The 19,498-nt window shown below is 31.9% G+C and overlaps 1 protein-coding gene across 7 annotated transcripts; it reads right to left on the reverse strand.

The window, feature by feature from the left end:
• Positions 1-1,773: 1,773 nt before the first annotated feature.
• mub (poly(rC)-binding protein mub) lies at positions 1,774-18,634 on the reverse strand. Of its 7 annotated transcripts, none has more exons than XM_077441830.1 (12): positions 18,443-18,634; positions 15,852-16,063; positions 15,547-15,603; positions 15,356-15,472; positions 15,114-15,287; positions 14,714-14,821; positions 14,515-14,634; positions 12,021-12,224; positions 9,764-9,869; positions 9,570-9,694; positions 8,311-8,465; positions 1,774-2,579 (listed from the first exon to the last, which is right to left on the reverse strand). In XM_077441830.1, the coding sequence occupies exons 2-12, from the start codon at positions 15,921-15,923 to the stop codon at positions 2,495-2,497; spliced, it is 1,323 nt and encodes a 440-aa protein (XP_077297956.1). In that variant the 5' UTR covers positions 15,924-16,063; positions 18,443-18,634; the 3' UTR covers positions 1,774-2,494. The 7 variants fall into 7 exon arrangements, with proteins under 7 accessions (XP_077297956.1, XP_077297957.1, XP_077297959.1 ...); XM_077441831.1 differs by having other exon boundaries at positions 1,805-2,579; positions 9,764-9,857; XM_077441826.1 differs by lacking the exon at positions 1,774-2,579 and adding an exon at positions 3,796-6,310.
• Between the last annotated feature and the right edge of the window lie 864 nt (positions 18,635-19,498).

Consider the following 19,498-nt stretch of genomic DNA (forward strand, 5'->3'; position numbering starts at 1 on the left):
AATTAAAAAAAGAAAATTAATAATTTTGGACAAATAAAGTTCATTCACAATCTCAATTTGAGCAAAAAACGTTTTAGAGTTTCATCCCTCGATAGGAAACTCACAGGTTCGCATCATTCACCTTATAATAGTTATATACCTCGATATTGATTCACGTGTGAAATCTTCCATCTTTACTAGTAATCTTATATATTAATGACTGAAGTTCACTGAGGCTATATGGAACTTCGTTCGAGTTCCATATGATGTACAATACTATACATTTATATTATGCAACAGTATTTATTAGAATACTTTCTTGAATTAAAATCGTACAACAATGATAATATGTTATACGCATAATATACATACAATTACATATGTTTTATTTCAAGTCGAAAATAATTTACATTTAGTTATGCATACATAATAAATTAGAAAGAAAATTATATTGAGAAAACTCAATAACAACCTTGATTCATTTGAAAATAATGAGTACAATATAATAGATTGATTATTGAACGATATAAAAGTAAATAGCTATAGATAAGTAATGAAAATTAAAATAAATTACTAATATTATAAATTGATATTCATAGATATGTTGAGTAAGTACAAATATGTTATATGAGCAAAATGTATATTTAAATACTTGTGTTTTAGAAACACGGATTAAAAACATAATAAATTTTCTAAGTACATTTTACTTATAATTTAGCACTAGTAATTTCAGATCGAGATTTTTTCTTGATGAATATGAAGCATGTTTATATAATACACAAGATAAATACGTAGATAATAAAATTAAAGCTCCTCAATAACATTTATAAATAAATAAATTGACTTAAAGTCTCAACAAAGTTTTTTTTTTTAGTTAATTTCCAAACTAATCCTCACTAACATTGAAATAAAAATTTTAAATATTAATATGCGAAATAAAAATCTATAATAATTAAATCGATAATCGATAATACAAAACAATACACAACAATTGACCTGATATATGTATTATTGATACTTTCAGTCAACGTTTACGATGGTTCTATTCCACTTCCTTCATAATCATAGACCAAATTGATATGTTTCATACAAAACAAATTAAAGAAGGAAAACTACCCGTTAATACAGTTCTAAATGTTAATATTGATATTTCTGCTAATTACTGATTATATATTTATTGTCTTGTAACCGTTTATAAACATAAGAGACTTGATATTGAATTAGGAAAATAGTGCATTTTCAATAATTTTAATGATTAATATTTCCAATCGAGTCAAATTCTAACATATTTTTAAATTCTATACAAATAAATGGCCAAATGATGGAATGTTTAAAATTAAATTGCAAAATGAACCGTCGTACATCTATAATTTATATAGATTCATGAACTTCAATGTTTTTAATACAAAGAACGATTTGACGAAGTAAGTATTTTATATAAATTAGAAAATTGGCACATTTTTAGTTACTTTGAGTATACTTGTAAATTATTCAACTTTAGGAAGACAATATAAAATAAGTTGTTTCCAATATAATAAAAAAAAACTCATGTAGTTGGTCAAATAGAGGAAAGGTTAAGTTTTAATAACCGAAATAAACATTTTCTCCACAATGAAATGTATGAAACGATAACTTCTACATACATAATATATATATTATATATAAAATGTTAACTCCAGGTAGTACAAAATCTTTTAGTTCCATACTTAATTACGTTTTAGCATCTACTTGACATAGTGTATAATAACCACAACAACGAATATAATTAAATAAAAATAACAAATCTTTGGTTTTGATCCCTAAACCAATATTATTTTTTTTTTTTGAACATTTGTTTCATTTAATGTAAATTTTATTAAAGGATTTGATCCCGTTAGTTTCGTATTAATCATGCCTCCCTTTAGACACAATAGATTGTAACATGCCATTCCGGACATTACAATTATATTTACAAATTATATTGTCATTAAACCCTCTCACTCATTTTTCAACTAAACTATAGCTACACTATTTTTTTTTCATTAATTTATAATCTTGAAATAAAATATCGACTACAATCTAAATAACATTAAAAATTAAAACATTTGTTTTCATCTGATATGCAATACCTATCTATCTATTCATTAAGACAATCTGATGCAGTCAATTTTTTTTTAAAAATGAATTTCACAAAATTGAGCGTTCAACTTCAATTTCAGCATTGCTCCGAATATACCAATCCATTTTTACAATCTTTAATTTATATAGTGAGATCAAAAAAGATCATAACTCTTAAACATTGTCGAATTTTTGAAATTCGACAAAAATACTTTGCAGATTTCCATAAAATGAGAGTATCTAAAATACATTCTAGTTTCATATATATTTTAAAAGACACCTAAACAGGTATCTCGATTGCTTTTCCTTTTTTTAATCAATTGATTTTTAGATCACATTACGTAAAAATGATAGCGCAGCTTGAAACACAAGCTGGAATTGATGGTTTGTACTTGATTTTGTGGCCGCGGTCTTTGGTTTAGTGTATCGGCGCCTTCACTATGTGATTCGGTGCAATATAGTGGTAGCCGGCTATCGGTTGTCCTGCAGTCTCCATGAAAATTCTGCAACATATTAACAATATCTTAGTATGCATAAAGAGGGAGTCAACATTTGGCACATTCTTACGCTATTATATAAAATATGTGTATAATTAAAGGAGTTCTTAAATGTAATTTAAAAATATAGCAATAATGGAGATATTTTATTTTCATGTACTACACGATAAAACAATAAACAAGCATTTTACAATTGAAACAACTCGTTTAAATGCATATATGATTGACACATGGTTTGAGAATTTGTTCAAATTCACATGATTGTTATATCGACTGAGAAAAACAAGTCATACAGGGGTTTTGTTAAAATGTTTCTGAACAAATTAATGTACAATATGTGAAAAAAAATATAAAAAATTAAAATGCATAAATATACTGATACGGGTGAAGGTCAAAATGTGATTAATATGAATAAAGGGATGAAATATATATTTCTTTTTCTGGGACTTACATAAAAGGTAAAAGGTAGGCTTACCGGGATTTTTGATTCTCCGAACAGGCAGGGAAGTGGTTTTTTTGGAGGCAGGTCTTCCCATTGATTTGATTGGATTTTAGCACTTGGGATAATTTGGTTGGTACTCCGGAATGAGATGATGGAAAAAAACAGCTTACAACGGATTTCCGAGGTGATGAATTTGTTTTAAATTTATATATATATATATATATATACATATGTATGTGTATAAATAATATATTTTAATAATTTTACTGCAGTTAAGCAATGTTACATATGCTATAATCTTCATGTTAAGAATATTAATGGATTATTCAATGAACATATTAATATATATTGTTAAAATTATGATACCCTCGTAATCAATCAGTCATACATTAAATTAAAAGTGCACTATTTTAGTATTTTTATTATGTTTTAAGTGCATATAACATTATGTAGTTAGATTTATCATCGTTATTATTATCGATAGTCGACCGAAATGCACGCATATGAAATGCTGTTGAGACAAATTATGAAACGGTTGGATAATCAATATGTCGCTGTAAATAAATTGGATTAAAATAATCTCAGTCGTCGGAATATGATTGCTGCAACTTTAAGATTAAATAAAAAACAAATGCAGCCACAAACGCAATAAATATAAACGTTCATATTATTTCACAAAAATACATATCATATACACATTTAGCTAAAAATATAAAATTTAGCCATTTATAAAAAAACCTGAAAATAAAAGAAGTGTAAATAAATTAATTCAACATCGTTAAGTTTGAAATAATAAACATAACATTTATTGTACACGAATATATACTTATTATATAATTATTTTAATGAAAGTTAGACATTTATTTTATGAACTTTATTGAGAAACTGTAATAACAATTTTGTGTACTACATTCCTAATAACTAATATTATAGATATATAATGAAAATATCTATGAACAATTAATGCAAATCATACATTTTCACTTGTACGTAAGATATGACTCGCATTTAAGCCGTATCGTAAGTATCAAATACATAATAAACGAATATATTTATATATAAATTTTGAAGCGAGATTCAAGATTTCGTATGAAGTATTTTTATAAGTGAAAACATAAGATATGCACGATTATTACATTTCTAAAATACAATATGTTTATGTAATAATTTTATAGTAATACGTAATAAGCATGACAAAACCACACTCACTTAAGCACTAACGTGGAAAGAATCAGTTTAGGGAAAATGTGTAAATGATTTTTAATCAAAATGATTATAATAAACGAAAAGAAATATACATTTGTAAAGAATAATAAAAAAAAGATCGCAAATTTGGCACAAGTTGAATACAAAAAATGATGCCAACAAATAAAATTAAAAAAAATCGTTTTAAAAAGAAACAATTATATAAAAAAATTAATAGTGAAACAAAAAAGATTCAATATAAATTCTTTAATATAGTCTACATTTTAACAAATCTGCTATGAATATACATTTTAATAAATGATTGAAAAAAGTGATGACGAAATAGGATTTTTGTTTAATAACAAAAAAAAAATAGATTTCAACATTCGATTTATATAAGATTAGAAAAAATATGTAAGCCTTGATTTTCGGTACACAAATAGAAAGAACATAACAATGATTTAAATTTTCGTATTTAGAAAAAAAGAAAGCCAATTTCTAAAACAGAAATTAATATTTTCATTATATTGAAATGTAATAATTGATTTTACAAAATAGAAAACGTGATAAATGTTAAGTCGAATACTGCAATTTCACTTGATCTACAATATTTTACCATATCGACTACATAATCTAACGTGTTATCTATTAAAAAAAAAAAAACTCTGAAAAAATTATTATAAACCTAAATATTCTTAGATTAATAATTTTTTGAATGATTTCATTAAAGCTAAATATGTGTACAATACTATCAAAGATAAAATAATAGTATTTCTCAATTACTGAGATGCAATTGAAACTGAAAAAGTAGTCATATATATAATCTGATTTTTGAAAATACGATTGGGTACAGCGTAACATGGCACTCTTTGTTTTAAGCTCCCGATTAATAATACTAATAATTATAATTAGATTTCATATATTTTCCATGCAATGACAATTATTTTCGTTTACCATTAGGAAAATAACACTAAAAAAAAAATAGGTCGTAGCGTATATAACAAACGGGACAGAATGTGCAGATATCTACGGTCAAACAAATAAAAAACCAAAACTCAATCCGACATAAATCAAAAGATATTAATTAAATAAATTGAATTATTTTGTTTTGAAAGAGACTGCAATAGAAGCCGTTAAATCCATAATATGGTAAAATGGTAAACGAAGAGGTACATCCTGACTATTCTCTATTCATATATAAAAAATAGTTAACTGAAATTTGCATCTTTTCTTTATATCTATGTATCATTATCAATTTAATCGAAATATTGCGTGGGCATAAAATGACTAGATGTCATACAGCTTATGAAGTCGTTTTTGCACTACTAAAAAATTATATATATATTTTTTAAATAATTGTCAATGTTTCACAATTTAAAAGCTTTTGTTGACTTACTTATAATTCTAAAACTCAAGAGTGAATTCATACCTTGGTCCATTTCAAAGCACTTGATTTATATTATGAAATCTATACGCTTCCAAAAATGCTATATAATGTATATATCTAACGACCAAATCTGAACAACCACATAGAACTATTTAAGTATCAAACTTTAACTTTATATATGAACGATTTCAATTCGATTCCACCCCCACACGCACAGTTGATCGTATTATACATATACAAAAATAACTAAATAAACAATTTGACTCCGGGCATGAGTGATTGATCGTCTTCGATAACTAACCACAGCTAACGTCTACGATTATAATAAAATGATTTTCAGATTTGGTTCCAGATATTGTAAACTATGTGCATTTTACAGTTCATGTGTGCACAAGCTAATACGGATTAAATTTGGTTCTTTCTTTGATTTTAGTGGGCTGGTCAGAGGCCGACGTTGGACCAGGTGAACGTGTGCGAGTGGGACCTCTGTGTGGCCGGTGAACACCAGTTGTTTGGACTGGTGTGGCGGCTAATAATTCCGTTAATCCCCCTAATGCACTGAGCGAACTCAGTGCGTTAAGGGCACCCGGTTTGGCTAACAGTTGAGCCAGAGGGATCGCTGAAGCGAGGGGGCTCGTTCCCGTCGTACTGTTGGAACTGTTGGTACTTCCTTGCGTTCCCGTCGCGGTGCCTCCTTCAAGGTTGGCCTTTTGCAGTTCAACGCTGCGGAAAGAGAGAACAGGTGGTGGTGTCAAGGAAAAAGTTCGGGAATAACATGAAAGAATTAAAGGCAGGCCCAAATCAAATTGGTTTCTCAATCAATAAACACACACTGGTAAACATTGGAACAAATATTGGTAGTTGTGAGGAGTATTGTTAATGGTATTACTTAATTAAACAATAAAGGAGATTGACAGTAAAAAAAAAAAAAAGAAAATAGTAATTAAATCTTCCCGCACAAAAAAAAGCAACAAAGATTTCACCGGAAAAGTCAATACGATATTAATAATTGAAAAGTATATATAGGTTTCAACATGCACATGCAAGATTTTATTGACCAATCAAATGGATAAAAATAGCTAACACTTATCAAGTGGGTCACGAGAATTCTCGTGTTCGAGTACCCAACCTTTGACGGCGGGTAACGAGAATTCATCGTTACGTGTTTACGTAGTCTGCGCTTGGACTGCGGGTCCCGAGAAAACTCGTGTTCTAAAAATATTTTTAATCAACGACAGTTCGGTGATCATTGGTCACAAAGTGCTCCCCCAAAAGTCACTAAAATCTCTATAACAGAACATCTGGCAGCCGAAAAGTTCATCATACTAACGAAAACTCGATTGCCAAATATTCCGCATTCGCGGTTTTCATAGCAAAAATTGTCTTTGTGACTAATAATCCAATTTCCGTGTGATTTGAGAAAAATTCTTTGTATCTTAAAAAAATGTTTGTGCATTATTTTCGGTGGATAAAAAACAATAAAAAAAAACACAAATTTTTTGTAATATACAGAACCTTTTTTTGTGTACAATTTTTTTAAATGCACATTTATTTTATAAAATGAACGTTTAAATTGTTCCCCAACTAAACTCGTAATATGTGTTTGACATATGTCACCCGTTTTTTTTCAATCTTTCCCGTGTTTTTACTATTTCACCCCAAAATGAAATTCAGATGTAGTTTTTCGTGAGACGTTTACCTTTTCAGTACTTTTAGTTGCTTTCGTGAATTTTAATTAATCCTATACGAATTTTATCGAGTATCCCATATTTGCGTATCAGGCGGCCGCGCGACCTACCCGCTTGCAAAGTGTTAACATTTAAATTGTTAAAACCCTCTATACCATATATTAGTGTAATATAAACCGCAATGAAACCTACAAATATCATAAGCTTGATTTCAATACTAGAACATTTTGAATAAAAAAATAATTGAGTAATGTTAAATTTGACTTTATACTACAAAAAGTATATATTCGATCAATATATGTTACAATGTTTAAAAAAAATTACAACCGATCTACTTCAAATTAGTTTTAATGAAACAATACACCATAAAACTATTTTACAAAGCATGAAACATCAAATTGAAACGTAGTTATATGCATTAATTATGCCTATACAGAGAAATGTTATAATAATAATTTCTCTGTCCCCATATTAACGGATTCCAAATACTAATTATTAATGTATATAAAGCGTTATGTTAAATTTGACTTTACGATGTTCATTTAGATATGAAATACTTTACAAATAATTTAAAAGGATTAAGCATGCTAATTTTATATCAGGCTTTGGTGATACACAGTGGAGGAATTCATCAAAACAAAATAAATACGGACAAATAATGAAGTAGAGAGAGAGAGAGAGAGCGACGAGGAACATGTAGTGGACTGGGTCCAGAAAATTTGCAGGAATCATAAAATGGATAGATGTGGAAAGATTTACATTACTATGTCAACAGAACCTAGCTGAAAAAAATGTAGAAAGGGGACAAAACGCAATCCACATCATACGACAAAACTTTGTTTTACACAAAATTGAGATGCTTTACAAAATTAGCTTTTTTTTAGTGAGTGTATCATTTAAATGCTCAATAATCCTAATGACGACCGACGACAATACGACTTACTATACAATGCAACTCGTCGACAAGCGTCACCGTTAGAATTATTAAATGAGACTTTAAACAACTTTTCGTGAAAATGGGAAAATTGTACTGACCTCATATTGATTAGGTACTGGGCTAAAGCGACAGCGTCTGGATTTCCGGTGATTGTGATAGTGCGATCTGTGGCGCCTCCCTCACGTTCTTCACAGTTCGAGATACGTATCATGGCGCCGGAAATTTGTCGAATCTCTGCTATCTTAGTACCTCCCTAAAAATTTGCATCAATATGTATATTAATATTTTGAATTGACATATTGTGATATGGAACTAAGTCTGTTTATATTATCCAGCACTGCAAGGAACAAAATACTTCTATATATATATATATATATATATATATATATATTATATAATTACAGACGTGATGTATATATGTTTGTAGGTATGTGGCAGACGCTTTGACCAGTATGGAGAAAAAAACAAATTTTAACAAACAAAAAAAAGTTGTGCCTAGAGATATGTAATAAAATAAATACACGCGAACGAGGCGCACAACCAATCAGCTTGAAGTGGTCCATGTGGACTAAAACGTTTGACCAATTAGAGCAATGACGATACATTCTGACCAATGAATGCATTTAAAGCATCCAGTATAAGAATGTAGCGTGACGACCGATCGTGTCGAGGAGACGCAGGGAAGTGGAGCGTCTGACATGTGCTCCTGATATTGAGCACCTGACTTGCAACGAGTAACGACTATAAATTACCTTACATTATATTTATATATAGCATACAACTTTATTTTAATTCATGTATCAATTCCATTTCGAAACCACTCGTTGAAATTAGCGGGCACAACACTAGTCTACTATATAGTACCATCTGTTTTCGGTACGTTCATACTCGTTTTGGAGTGCAAGGCAAAATCGGCTTACATATACAATACACAACATGACGATACGGCAAATTGTCGAGTCAATATTGTCACAATATGACAATATTCATATGCGCATGGCAGCACTTTCGTTAGTACAGGTGCATTCGCCACTATGATGGCACGTTATGCATGAATATTTCCATTGGCCAAGAAAACCAGTTCTGCTTGATACGTTTCGGTGATACGTACTTCTGTATAATAATGAATACATCGTATCAGTTGCTGTTACGGAATGTGTCCATATAGAATATACTAAAGAATATTTTTTGTGCAGTTGCCGGCTTCAGCTGTACTGGTATAAACAAACCTTTAGCGGTAGTTGGGATAAATCAAAGATAATAATAATAATGTATAGGGATGAATAGAAAATAGATGTAAGAATTAGACTAATGATTAGTTGGTCTAAGAGAACTTTTCAATGTTTTTTTTCCTTACCTTTCCAATTATACACCCTATAAGCTCATTAGGAACAGTCATTTCATGAGATTGTTGATTTGAAGGTGGCTGATTACGATTTTGTGAAGAAGTGCGTAGTTGAGAGCCTGCAAGAGCAGCGAGTGCTAAAAAACCATGGTAATTAGTACGATACTAAAACGAATGTGAAACAAATTCTGTGCTAAGGGACTTACCTGCAGGATTAAGTCCACCCGTATTAGCTGGAGCAAGTCCACCGAGACCGAGAGCAGCGAGGCCCGCTAAGGGGCTCTTGGCCAGACCACCCATCTGAAATATGTCCTTTATATTAGTTAGTAAACTGTAGCTTTCCTGACGGAACCAGATCACAATCATTTCTCAAGATTTTTCATGAGAAAAATTTCACAACAGAAAACATTAAATGGTACCATAACAAAATAATATTAAAAGTGGGATTGAAAATATTGAACATTTAACAATCAATATTGATAGTAAAAATTTAAATTCTTATTGATAGCACCAAAATTATCATTTTTTTTTTCCTTGGCACCACTTTTCCTCTGGCACAGCTGGGATGGGAGTGTCGGCTGGAAAAAGGTCCGAACATGGATAAAATATATATGAATAAAAGAATTTATATAGAAAATGCCTGGAAAACCATCCACATATATTCAAATGAAATTTATGAAAAGGCAAAACTGGTTTGAATTAGGATAGGAAATGGTGATGAGACCATTTTCTATTGTGGAGAATATTGAAATATTCGGAACGGATCTGACATGGGGCAAGTCGATATGTGTGGATGCTTATACAGGCATTTATCTTTACAGTATTGAAATCGCTGAGAACTATATTTAAGACCATTAGGATCAAATAATGTGAGTTTACAGGCGGTGCTGCCCACAATTATCTCTGTTTTATTTAATTTTTGTTTGAAAACCAAAACAGTGTCAGCAGAGTATTAGCTTATAAGTTTACAATTATACACATTACCAAAAAATATATATAATACAGTTGACAAATAAGACGTATGGTGTGCATATATTGTCGTAAAGCCATGCACTTGGTCTCGATTAATATTTTTGTTTAAGTCCGATCTAAATTTACAAGAGACGGAATGAAGAGGCTAGGCGGAGGCGTTTAAAAGGAATTACGGATGCATTTTGAGGATGTTAAAGGTAAATATAACCTTTTGCGTGGATCCCCCCAATGACGCATATTCTTATTTTATTACAGACACAAAACTTTTCAACAATAAGAAGCCAATATAATTTAATTATAAAACCTTCACGCAAAAAGTAATGTGGCAGTGCCAGAAGAATTCGAATAAGCTGCAGACAAACTACATTATAAAACAACAACAAAAAAAATGCAAATGCTGTTACACAAGATTCATCAAGTATTAATAAACGTAGACACTTCATTAATCACTACAAATATTACAAATATAAGCAATAAATTAAAAATAGCAAGGATATATATATTTTTTTCAAATTACAAATAAAAATATATATAATATATATATCACTAACGTGATAGGTGTGCGACGTTAAAAACTTAAAAATTAATGAACCTAAAGCCCATATGAGTAATTACAAATTATATTGTTAGTACATTTCATTTTGAAATTTAATCAAGCAAGTCAAAGCTCTTTTTTTCTATATTTTTTTAAAGCAAATTTTAAGTCAACATCATTACATTGTACACACATGGAGCATATATATACATAAAATAAAATAAAATAAAATAAAAAAAAAATATATGTATGTACAAATTTAATGATTTTTTAAATGTCAATGCATCTTTGATTTACAAAATTTATGCATAATATTGAAAGATTTTATAAGAGAAAAATCAAGCCTTGACTGATTACAATAATGCAGGATATTAAGAACACATTTGAATTCATTAATAATAAAAAAATAAATAAAAAAAAGACAAAATCACCATACATATTCATGTCAAAAATAACAAAAGGGGGAAATTTTTATACAACATTCAGGGATATAAACAATTAAGTGAAAAAAAATATCATCATATACATATATAAATAAATTGTACACGTACATTTCAGGTAGTTTACTACGGGGTATAAAATAAACAATATTTTTACCAACTAAAATGTACTCTACGATTATATCAGTCTCGGGTATCTTAGCTATTAGTAGAAACAGGGGTGTTTTGGACGGGGGTAATTCAAGCAAACTCATGTTCAAACAGTGTAAATGATATAAGAATCTGATAAAGGTGAGGGAGGGGGCAGCACCAAGCAATAATTATCCATCTTTCCCTTCGTTTGTCAATATCATAACATCGCATACGAAACTTTGCAAATGCAAATCATGTCATTATACTATTTTTTATTATGTACACATACAGTTACAACACCGGGTATTCCATACTGACAAAAGCAGGGTAAGAGTAACAGAGTAGGGACAGGGGCATATAAAAAAAGCCCGCCCATAAACTCACGACATGTTCCTGATGGTGCGGGTGAAAATGCGGATGTGGGGGCGGGTGTGGATGTGGCAGCAAATGATGCGGCGGCAATGCGGCTAGCAGCGGTGTGCCTTTCAGCAAAGGATCGGCAAGCCCGCCGTGCAGACCAGCTGCGCCGCCCACGCCCACCACTCCCAGTCCAGGGCCGTACATGCCCGTCTGACAAACAGCACCCGCCTGACGCACAGGCCCACACTCAATATACATATTCTTCATTCAACAACCCAATTCTACGTTTCCTCCCCGAATATAGATATTCATATCATTCAAATAATGATAAGTTGTTAGAGTACATTTGCGATTTGCGGCTATTCGATATTTTCAACTTCAACGTTGTCGCAAATTAAAGTGAAAATATACGTGTGAATAAGTAAACCAAAACAATAAATTTAAAAACAACTTTCTGATGTGTGGAATGTTCAAAGCACACATTTAAACGATTAAATTATCATATATATATATATATATATTAGAAAAAATATAATATATAGCGATTGAATTTTGTTATACGCAACATTAAGCATGATTTTGTGAAGCACTATAAAGATCCATTTGTATCCATATAACAAACGTATAAAGCCGAGTCGTGGAACTACCATACTGCTTGAAGGCATGCATGAACTTGGGCTAGTCATTAAAAAAATGCGACACAATTAGACTCTCCAACAGGTTCTAAAAATGTAAAAATTAAATTTTTTGTTTCTATATATGCGTTTTTTGTTTATGAAAATACATATAGTTTCCCAATGATTGCACGCGTAAGACCAAACAGTGTTTATTATACGGCATGCCTACCAAAGGGCACGTGCCTCATACACGGTTAACTAATTACCCAAACATGTTCGTTAACCACACATTCAAATATGTTGGATTTAGTTTCCTAACCTAGAATAATCCATGTAATGTGACGCTGAGTAAACAATGTTTTAAGCCACTCAACGTATATCATTTCCAGATCCTAAATTATATATCATCATCATTCACAGCCAATCGCCATATACTGCTAGATGAAGGCCTCTCTAACACACTTCCATTCGTCTCTTTTATGAATAAATCTCACACATTTTTCTGGTTTCATTTACCTATCTCGCCCTGTGGCCTTTCTTGCACCCTTTTAAATTCTCTCGGGTACCATTCTAGCACTTATTTTGTCCATTCTTCTAGCTATGTGATCGGTCAGTTAAATTTCTTCACATGGTCTGTTATCTATCTATCCTCATTAAGCATACAGCGTTCCGTACTTGTGTACTGAGCCTTATGAAGCATTCTGGCGTTTAATGATCAAGTTTCCACACATCATCAATGGCAAGACACATTGGTCAAAGATCTTTTTCTTCGGGCCTTAAGGCAAATGAACTCTAGGCAAATTAAGGCATTTTAAGGCCTTAATTTGCCCAAATGAACTCTATCCTAATTTCATTTCCTATTCTTTATTACCAAACTTGTCTGTAATTTGAATATCTATAATATATACATTGTTAAATGAATAAAATGTACGCATTTGTCACATATAGACCCCTCTCCCCAATTTGACCTAAGCACGAGAAAAAGAACCACTGTTTCAGATTTGCAGACATTGGGTAATAGTGAATGAATTTCGTTGCAAAAATAAGCCTTAAACGTTTGTTAACAACTAAATATTCAGATATGTATTATTAATTTAAAAAAAAAGCGAAATTATGGTCAGATTTGTTTGATTTTAATGACTCCGACTCTAAAGCATACATTGACATGTACTCGATGATATTTCCAAACTGCATGTCTGTATACGTTTGCTGTATAAATACAAATGGATCTAAAATTGTTGTTAATATTTTATGAATGTTATTAAGAATCGTTAAAAAAATGCTATGAAATATTATAAATGTAAATTTTGAACTTGATAATGTGAAAAAAATTGTAGAATCCTTAAAAAAATTCAATTTAACAACATCAAATAATTCTAAATCATATATGAAAAACATTAAATGCTAGTAAACAAGAGTAATGAAATAAATCACACACATCCAGTGTTTATATACGTGAATTATTTCATTAGAATAATATTTAATGTTAACTTATGACACTGCTACAATAGAATTCCATTGATAATATATGTAATATAAAATAAGCTCTTCATTGCATGCAATTATAATATAATTCAATAAAAGTATATTTACTACTGCGATAAATTGATTAAATTATTAAAAAAATATATAATAGATATTGTATATATTCAATCATTTTCATAATACGTAATACAAAATTAACAAATTCGGGATGATTCATTTTTGCAATATTCAAATTTAATCATCTATTAAAACAACCCAAATGAGTTAATGATTGAAATATAATTTAATACAGAATTATAATATATGGAATGTATTTATTGCATCAAGTACTAATAATTGTAAAGCTCAATAATAAATTTAAATAATCATAAATACGATTGAAGTTAAGAATCGTGACAAAAGTAAGAAAAACATACATCTTGCGCCGGCACTGCATAATTTCCTTGTATGGTGTAAGCCTGACCGCCAGCCAGAATAACTGGTCCTCCTACTTGTGGTTTTGGTCGATATGGAATGGTAGCACCTTTGGGAGGACTCTAAAATTGAAAAATTGAATTGTACAACAGTATAAATTCCATCGATTGTATGAACACACATCGGTAAAGTGAATCTCACCTCAAGCATGACACAACAAATGTGATAAATGCACTGAGTGATTGCTTCTGATGTACCACTTATAGTCACAGCACGTTCCGTCGAATTTGGCAACATTTCACCCGCAACCTAAAATACATATAATAATTCTTAAAAAAACTGATACAAATTTATACATTTTCTTTCACGTGACAATCCAGAAGCTCTCTGATCTCATAATCATTGAATCATCAAGCACCCGCTTCTTTAATTCTGTAACGAAACTTCGCTGGAATACTATGTAGTCCAGGTTTGCTGTTTAATTCAAAGCAAACGACAATCATTACAAGAAATAAAAGAAACCAGCTCTCTATTTAAAGTTTTCTTCATTGAGCAAACACGTTTAGCTTGATTTTTCATGTACACAAAAAGTGAAAAGAACCTGTATATTTGCTCCTGTAACGTCTCTGATTTCCTTGATTTTGGAACCACCTTTGCCGATGAGAGAGCCGCATTGACTTGCAGGAACGATAAGTCGTAACGTGATGGGGGGGCGGGGTACATTGGAACCACCTCCTCCTCCACCGCCTCCGAGTTCTCCGAATTGTGAGCACCACTAAAATAACAAATTGCTCGTAAACCACACGCTTTAGTAAGAATAATCAACTTATAGAAAGCACATACTTCTTCAAATTTCTTGCAAATTAACGTGAAAGCTTTAAAAATAGCATTAGTTGGCCCTGTGACTGTGACTATTCTTTCCGGACACGATCCATCTGATATATTGATCTTTGCACCAGACTACGAAAAAATTAAAATTATATAAATTTTTGTGTTGATCTGATTTTTAGCATGTCTTGTCGATCATTACAAACCTCTTCTCTAAATCGTTTGACGATTTCTCCTTTTTTTCCTATTATACTGCCGACTTCCTGTAACAAAAATAAATTTTCAAACATCAGAAAAAGCTGCTATTTTGATTCGAAAATAATTGTAATAATATATAATCTACTTTTAAATGCAAAACTAGCTACTTTAATCTTTACATAAAAAAAAATCTCATCCTTTGCAAAATTTATAATAAAAATGTAAACTTCGAATACTGGTTCACAGCTTAAAACATAGTTTAATGAAAGGCAAGACGAGTGCAAATGAAATAAAAATGGGGGATTTATCTTACCTTTCCTTGCATTATAAGTCTAATTGTGAGGGTGACTTTAGAGTCTTCCTCGTGAAGTGGTTTGGGATCCATTTCGGAAGATAAGTCAATCGTTTCTTGTGGAATGGTGGCGGCTTATGGGGGGGTAATGGACACAGGGGCACTCCACTCTATCTACTGGTAGTGGCTCAAGGCTCTTGCGGGGCGCTGGACACTCGTCAGGCAGGGAAAAGCTGGAAAATACGCGTGATATTAAATCATAGGAATCTTGCACGTCACCATTTGGCAAGGGATTCAATCGATACTAACAGGGAGAACAAGGTGTATCGTACATATGTGATATTAGAAATATTTTTATATCTCTAACAGCGTACATCTAAAAATGTTCACATGCTATGATAAAAAAAAGCGGAGTATATCTCAGCCCATACCTACGTGGTAGTAAAAGCGAAGAGGATATTATATATATATATATATATATATATATATATATATATATATATATATATATATATATATATATATATATATATATATATATATATATATATATAAAGAAAAATAATACATATAATATAAAGCAAATATAGATAAACCTCGTGGCTCTTATTTAGGATTTGAAATTGTTCTTATGAATTTTCCCAGTTCTATTTTTAATTTTGAACAATAAAAAATTGGTTATGTGCCATATGTGTACCAGAGCCTATGATAAGCGTAGCTAGTATTCATTTATATTTTGAGGCATTGGTATTGTTCAATTTTAATTTTTTCAGTAGGTATATAATATATGTATAATTAATATAATATAATTATAATATAATTAATATAATATAATTAATATAATATATATATATATATATAATATAGGTATATAATATATGTATATAATATGAGGAATTTAGACCTTTTTTTGGTACTTGTTTGGTAGTGTGGCTCTACACTTAACCAATGCACAAAAACCAATAATTACGTTTCAGTATTCCGACGCGTTCCTGAAGTTCATATACACGTTTGAATACTTTTTTAATAATGGCATCCACAAATTTGGAAAAAAATCCAAAAGAGAAGGAATTTGGCATTTTGTCAAATGGAACTAAGCGGAAATGAAGTACAAACCAGGACTCATATCTGACGTACGAAGTTGAGCAGATACGGCCCTTTCGATACTTCGATGAAGACATATAACCCGCAGCATGGATTAGTGGTTAGCATATTATGCTTTCAAGCAAAGTGGTCACGGGTTCGAGTCCCACTAGAGTCCTGCTGCTGACAGGATCTTGGTTTGTGACTCCAGGTCGATCGTTTCGTATCAGAGTTTGCCAATTTTTCTGATTTTCATTGAAACGGTTCCTGCAAAATTGGCCTCTCTTTTCCTATCTCTCTTGCTAATCTCAAGTTATTCAGCGTTTTGAGGTTCGCAATTCGTAATTCGTAATCACTTCGTAATTTGTCATTCGTAATTCGTGCATCAATTTCTTTCCGAAACCAGTCGATTCAATATCTTTAACTTTATTTTTATTCGAGTTTCAATTCCTTTTCGAAACCACCCGTTGAAATCAACGGGTCCAACACTAGTTTGATTATAAAAATTTCTCCATATATGTCACTGTGTATGTTTATATGAATTCGCATTGTATAAAATGCTTACATATATATTGATTGTATTGTATCTGTTTAAATACACTTGTCACTTTGGAGCGATCTGTAAAGGTTAGTGTTCATATTCTATGAAATAAAATAAAATATTATAAAAGAAGCAGGAATAAATTTTGAAATTATACGTTAATTCGTTATCAACGCGTCGAACGATGTCGTAAAAGTGCGAAACGTGATATATGGCGTAGAGCCGCACTACTAAACAAGTACCCTTTTATTAATCACATATTTAATCTATTACTGAAACATTTCATCTAACATGAAAAGTTATTAAAATACATGTAATAAAAAGCATGAAAATGAAAATCAGTAAAAATTACACGGTTTTGGTTTGTTATTGAAAGGGGATACCCCTTTCAATAACAGTAAATATATAAATTCGTTGTATTTAAGGCTTATTTTATGTTGGTAGTTCTGTCACCTGTTGTATTACATTTCAAAAATATCGGATAAGAACCGTTTATTATATTCATATATTTATTTAATCATAAATTAACTATCGTCAATGAATCAGAATCAAACCAAAAAGAAGAGTAAAACAACATTTTGGTTGGCATCTCTGGTAACAATACAAAAAATGAGAAATCGCACACAATATATTTAAATGAAAATTCTCAAGTATTCATTGGCAAATTAGAGTAAGTAAAACACAGTTTGACGAGTGATATTTTTCGTACACATTCAAGTCAAATCCAATTGTCAGATTCGAATCGGAAACAAACGAGCGGGTCGACAAGCGATAGTTTATGGCCAAAAGCGGTAGATGCGAAGTTGACATTAGTTAACCTAAAAGTGCGCCAACATAAAAAGTGAGAAGTTTCGAGGTCGCAAAGTCCATCAGGTCGTCGGACTATTGGCCGGCGGCGTGGAAGAGTTGCCCGAAGAGGTTAAGTGCGCCAAACGCTTGGCGACAACGAGAAAGAGAGGGAAAAACAAAAAAATGAGACGGGGCTCACCTGAGGTGTGGCGGGGAAGGCAGAGGCAGAGGCAGAGGCGGGGGCGGGGTGGAGGCGGAGGCGGAGGCGGAGGCGGACGAAACCCGAGTGGAGCGAAACCGAGTTGATGCGGCGTCGGCGGCGCGTGTCGCCCGGCTGCGACAGAGCAGCGCTCTACACTACCGACACTTACCGCGTCCCGACGCTGGACTCGACAACCGCAACCGCGGCCATCACCCCACCACCACTCTTCTCGACTTCTCGACGTCTCGCTTCTCACGACACCGGTTTTAGACGCTATGTCCTTTTCGATGCTCCGATTTATGTTTACCTCGATCGATGTTGCGTTTATGTTAACGCGAAAAATAAGGCATCAAGTATTGATAAAGTTTATTAAAAACGGCTATGGGCAGGGGTTTGCTGCAAATGATTGCAAATCGCCCGGTTGCATGCTCATTTCGATTGCATTTTAACTGTGTGAATTTCGGATGCGGTGCATCCCATCGATCTAGAATTACCTAGATATGGCATTACATACAAATTTCGTTGGAGATCTTGTCGTCACTAACTGAGGGGTGCGGGGGGAAGTTTTTTTTCCCTACGACGCAGCGGTCGGCGTTTTTTTCACTTCCCCCGCTAGTTAAACCCCCCGCACCCCTCAGTTAGTGACGAAAAGATGAAAAGATCTCCGCATATCTATCGACAAGATCTCCGCAATCGACCTTTCCTACTTAGAAGCTACTAACCTACTGAGAGAAAAGTGTGCATGCGCCATGTATTTTGCATGCGCCAAAAGGGAGACCAGTATAAACCGTGAGGGCGGATCTATATGTATTATACATCTATGGATGCATCCGCTCTAAAATCGCCAGACAAATTGAACGACAGATTAACGGACGGCTGCTTTAAATGCAATTCTCATCTTCTCGAATGATAGATTGCACATCAGATGACGGGTAACCTTTCGATGTGCACAGATGCAATTATTAAAATGGTAATTATTAAAATTGAGTTGGATCTTTTAGGCCAGTTTTATAAGGCAAGATTCGATAAGTTCCGAATCTTGTCTTATTAAAC

The sequence above is a fragment of the Arctopsyche grandis genome, chromosome 11 (assembly GCF_051622035.1).
Source record: "Arctopsyche grandis isolate Sample6627 chromosome 11, ASM5162203v2, whole genome shotgun sequence".
In the NCBI taxonomy this organism is placed as follows: domain Eukaryota; kingdom Metazoa; phylum Arthropoda; class Insecta; order Trichoptera; family Hydropsychidae; genus Arctopsyche; species Arctopsyche grandis.

Excerpts from the sequence above, each read along its gene's own strand:
- mub (XM_077441826.1), bottom strand. The coding sequence starts at position 15,923 with ATGGATCCCAAACCACTTCACGAGGAAGACTCTAAAGTCACCCTCACA. Across the intron at positions 9,870-12,020 it reads CGCACCATCAGGAACATGTC|GACATATTTCAGATGGGTGG; the intron begins GTGAGTTTATGG and ends ACTAATATAAAG. Across the intron at positions 6,311-8,310 it reads CAGTACCTAATCAATATGAG|CGTTGAACTGCAAAAGGCCA; the intron begins GTCAGTACAATT and ends CTCTTTCCGCAG.